The sequence below is a fragment of the Arachis duranensis genome, chromosome 5 (assembly GCF_000817695.3).
Source record: "Arachis duranensis cultivar V14167 chromosome 5, aradu.V14167.gnm2.J7QH, whole genome shotgun sequence".
In the NCBI taxonomy this organism is placed as follows: domain Eukaryota; kingdom Viridiplantae; phylum Streptophyta; class Magnoliopsida; order Fabales; family Fabaceae; genus Arachis; species Arachis duranensis.
Window position 1 is genome coordinate 4,401,522 of NC_029776.3, and position 4,586 is coordinate 4,406,107.

General features: G+C 35.5%; 1 protein-coding gene across 1 annotated transcript; it reads right to left on the minus strand.

Moving 5' to 3' along the window:
* Positions 1-1,850: 1,850 nt before the first annotated feature.
* On the minus strand, positions 1,851-3,333 carry LOC107487477 (thaumatin-like protein 1). Its single transcript, XM_016108121.3, has 3 exons — positions 3,080-3,333; positions 2,308-2,968; positions 1,851-2,223 (listed from the first exon to the last, which is right to left on the minus strand). Exons 1-3 carry the CDS (start codon positions 3,150-3,152, stop codon positions 2,001-2,003), a joined length of 957 nt encoding a protein of 318 aa, XP_015963607.1. The 5' UTR covers positions 3,153-3,333; the 3' UTR covers positions 1,851-2,000.
* Between the last annotated feature and the right edge of the window lie 1,253 nt (positions 3,334-4,586).

The following is a 4,586-nucleotide window of genomic DNA, read 5'->3' on the forward strand; positions in this document are numbered from 1 at the left end:
TTTCTAACACATTGAATAAAAAAATTTCAATAACTCCACACCCTTAAAACATGTCCTAATTAAATCCCTTAATTTAGTGTGCTAATCAAGATTTTGAAAATCGGTTCAAATTGACCGGTCGAACCAATCAAATCAGAAATCGTTAACAAACACGGTTCGGACAGAAGAGAAAACTGTTAAATTCAAGAACTGAAGTAGAACCGTCGAACCGATCGAAAACTGGTCGATCGAACCGAACTGTGACCTGGCAAATTTTTTAATTTTTGCCCAAAACGCTGCGTTTTTCCCCAGAAGAACCCTAGCCTTCAGTCTTCACTCTTCAGTTCTTCACCCAGACAACACTCTTGAGCCTCCACCTTCCAGCCCTCCACTCTCACCTCTCACTCTCAGTTATCATGCCTCCAATCTCCACTTTGAGCTTCCGGCGCACCCTCCGTCCAGTCACCTCCGCGGTCGCAAGTTCCGTGGAAGTCACTCACCGTCGCAAGTTCTTTGAGCCAGTTTGGAGATTCGCACAGCCTTATCCGTCATAAAGTCATCCGTGGAAATCACAGCCGCAGCCACCGCCACCACTTCTTGTCGTCGCGAAGTGTCTTTCCACTGGCACCAGCCCTGTTCGACCCTTCCACCCTAGCCACTGTTCCTGTTGCCGCCAGCTCTGCATTCTTTCCTGTCTTCCACTAACCCTAGGTATAAATCTAATTTGTTGTAATAATAATTGTTGAAGTAACTCCTCCTATTAACTAGCATGCATCAAAGAAGTATTCTTATATGTGACTGAAAATCATGCTTAGTTACATAATCTAATTTGTAAAACGAAGAAGAATATGAACCATTCAAGAGGAAAAGGAAATATTTTACAGGTCCAAAATTCAAATGGCTATCATAGCATAATAGTATTGGTCTGTCATGATTTCTACATAAACCTTGATTTGTTCATATGCATTAGTTAGAGTTCTTCATTAGTTAGAGTTTTTTATTAAATAATTAATTTTTTGGTGCTTGTTGCTGATTAATTTTTTGGTGCTGGTTGCTTAAAGCATTATTAATTATTAAGTGATTAATTGTTTAAACTGATTGTTTAGTGCTAATTGCTTAAACTGATTGTTTGAAGCATGATTAAATGATTAATTTTTTGGTGCTGACTGCTTGAAGCATTATTAAATGATTAATTGTTGAAGCTGATTGTTTGAAACATGATTAATTGTTATAGTTTATTGTTGAAACCTTGATAATTGATTAGTTGTTGGGTTTAGGGTTGCTTGCTGATTTGGCATTGAATCATTGATAAGTTGATTAGTTGTTAGATTGTATTGTTATGGCAGATTTTGATGATTGATGACAAACTTAAATGAGTTAAATATTAGTATTTTATGTTTGATTGGTTATTTTTGTTATTTGACTTGAATTTATATTTAAATGAGATCATAACATTCTAGTTTATGTAATATTTTTAATTTGAATAATATTTTAAAACTTATATTAAATTATAATTATGTTTTAATGTGTTTATTTATATTTTATTATTATTTTATTATAAAATAATATTTTCGATTTAACTACGATCGAATCTATTAAACTTATAAACCAATAAACTAATAACTAAAATTCGCCTCAGAACCTTGGTGTTAATAAATAATTGTACTTGCCATTTTTCTTTGAAATTTCCTATCATAAAGGTGATGGGCCTAAAAACCCACTAAATCGAGTAAACATTAATTTCTAAGACAAGCATTGCCAATCACATTTTAATCGAGGGAATGTCCTTGGTTCCCCAACCCAACCCTACCTTCCATTTCCAAAGGCTCACAATTAAAGAATGATTAGTATTTCAAATAACACTAATTAAATAACAATTCCGCAACAAATTAATGATTGAAATTCTTTTATACTTTACATAGTAATTCAATTCATCAATCATATATGATGCCACTAATCCCATTTTCTCCAAAAGGAAGATAAGGATGCAAGATGTCACTTTGAAGAGTGTCACGAATATACTAAGCTAGCAAAAGAGAAAGAAAGAAAGCAACCGCCACCAAAATTGATCCCCCAAAAGGCTTGCTTCTTGTGGACGCCGACCCGGTGGCCGTAGCCATATCCGCTAGCCATGATGTGGAACCTAGTGCCGACTGCTCCACCGACGAACCTGACCCCGACCCTAAATCCGAACCCGAATCTGAACCAGCTGCCTTGGGGGATGAATCCGTAGAAGATTTTAGACTACGTTAAAAAACATGTACACATTAACTCATTTGATAGTGTATTAAAATTAAATTTACTTAAAAAATGAAATGATTTGTTTACCTCGGAGAAGAGGGACAAAATGTGATGGTGTAATCAGCATCGGAGCAAGTGAAAGTGCTGGTGGCATCATCATAAGCATAGCTATAAGATTTGGGGCATGCACTCTTGAACATTTCAGAGTACACAGATGGCTTACACGTGTTAGGGTTTCCGAATTCTCCGTCGCAGCAATACTCCGGTTTCTTGAATGCATCACACGCGCTGCGGCACGCGTCACCGCCCTCCACTCGAAGCTCCGACGGGCACCGCTTGTTTAAGTCAGCGCCGCATCCCGTGGCGCCGCACGAGCCGGTGCCGCCGCTGGCCTCCACCATCATGGGGAGATTGTAGCCGTCGACGAGGCTGACGTCGTAGTAGTCCATGGAACCGGTGCCGAGAGTGAACTCGGCGAGGGTGGCCGGAGGAGAGGCTCCGCCTCCGTTGCAGTTGATCTCGCCGGAGCCGCAGTCGGCGGTGGCGCATGTTCCTTTGCCTTGATCGTCGAATTTGCAATCGGTTCTGCCCCAGAATCTTCCCGACCAGCCCGTAGGAGCTTGGAAACTCTTTGTGGAACCCTTTGAGAGCTCGAAACCTGTGCTTCCGATATCTGGTTTGCCCAAGATCCCTGGCCATACTGTGTGATCGCACTTGTTTACGAACGTGAATGTTGCACCTGAAACCCCTGCACAAAACGGAAAAACAGAGCAATCCCGACTGAGTTAGTTTCTTAGTTTAGTTTCTTCATTCTTCAGCTGACCCAGGTTTTGTGATCCAAAAAATAATAGAGCTTTACCTTTAAGGAGGAGGAAAAGGAAGAAAGTGAAGAAGGGCTGAGAAGAATGTCGGTGGTACGAAAACAGAGCCATTGTTGATTATGATCACTCTGTTTCTGGGGAGAAAAAAACAGAGTGGGGTGAGATTGAGAAGCGAGTGGGAAGCGGAATCTGAGAGGAAGATGGTGCATCGTTATTTATAAGGGTCAAGGTAGAATCCAACCGCCTTATTAGTTTGGTGCACGGTGACACAGGGAAAAGTGTTGAGGCAGTTTCGGCTTTACCTTCCAAATTATTTTCATTTTTTTCTCATTGAATAAGCAAGTGTAAATGTCGGTTAAAACTTACAACATCTGCCCCTTTAGCTGTTCATTCTCTTCTGTGTAATTTCAGTTTATCTGTTAACCGTTAACGATGGCAAATTTGGATTTATACCGTGTTTAAGCTTTTTACCGCCATTAGCAATCACTTAGTAGTTAACAATTATATATTTATATATAAATACATATCTAATTTAATTTATTTTTAGTGTGTATTTTATATTTTAATATATATTTTATATTAATAATTAATTTATATTTATATTATTAATTAATTTTTTTATCTTTTATAAAAAATATTTGTCGTTTAACATTTCCTAACAATTAATACCAAGAACAATTACATTCAATTACCACTAACAACATCGAATTATATCATTTGGATTAAGGTAATGTTCATAGTTTGGTCTTTAAATTTTTTAGCGTTAAATAAAAATCGTTTTTTTTTTTGAAAATGTTTAAATTGGTTCCTTAAAATTATAAATCATAAATTTTCATTTGTTCCTAATTCAACTACGTTAACATAATGTTAAGGAAAAGTTTAGAAAACAGTAATTTTATTAAATTATAATTAACATGTAACTAACAAAAAAAAGTGAATAATATCACATCATAAAAAATATTATTGATGATTACTTAATGACTACAAATCACAAAAATTACTAACTCTTAACATTTCTCTAATATTAAAATAGAATGCTAAATATCGGCATGACATCTCTAACAATTAAAAGATATAACTAAGATTTTAATATGATTACATAGATATCTAAATTTGTTAACTTAATTCGTTTTAATTAATTGGTATTTTATTTGTGTAGATACTAAAATGTGTTCATTTAACCAATTTAGCACACTTATTTGATCATACTTTAAGTTTAGTCACGTTACCTTATTATTGAAAATGTCATGTTGGCCCTATAATATTTTAGGTCAGCGATAGTTAAATTAGGAATAAACGAAACTTTATCATTTATAAATTCATCAACTAATATGATTATTTTGAAAAGTTATGTGTACTATTCTAATTATAAACGATAAGAATTTCAATGATCAAATTAGACATTATCTCTATTTGGATAATTAAAATTACTCAATTATCATATTTTGTATCAGCACACAATGGTTAAGACAGTGGGGGAAAGGAGAAAACAAAATTAAATGGCACCAACATTTTTTATTTGACTTAGAATTTACTTTGTTGACT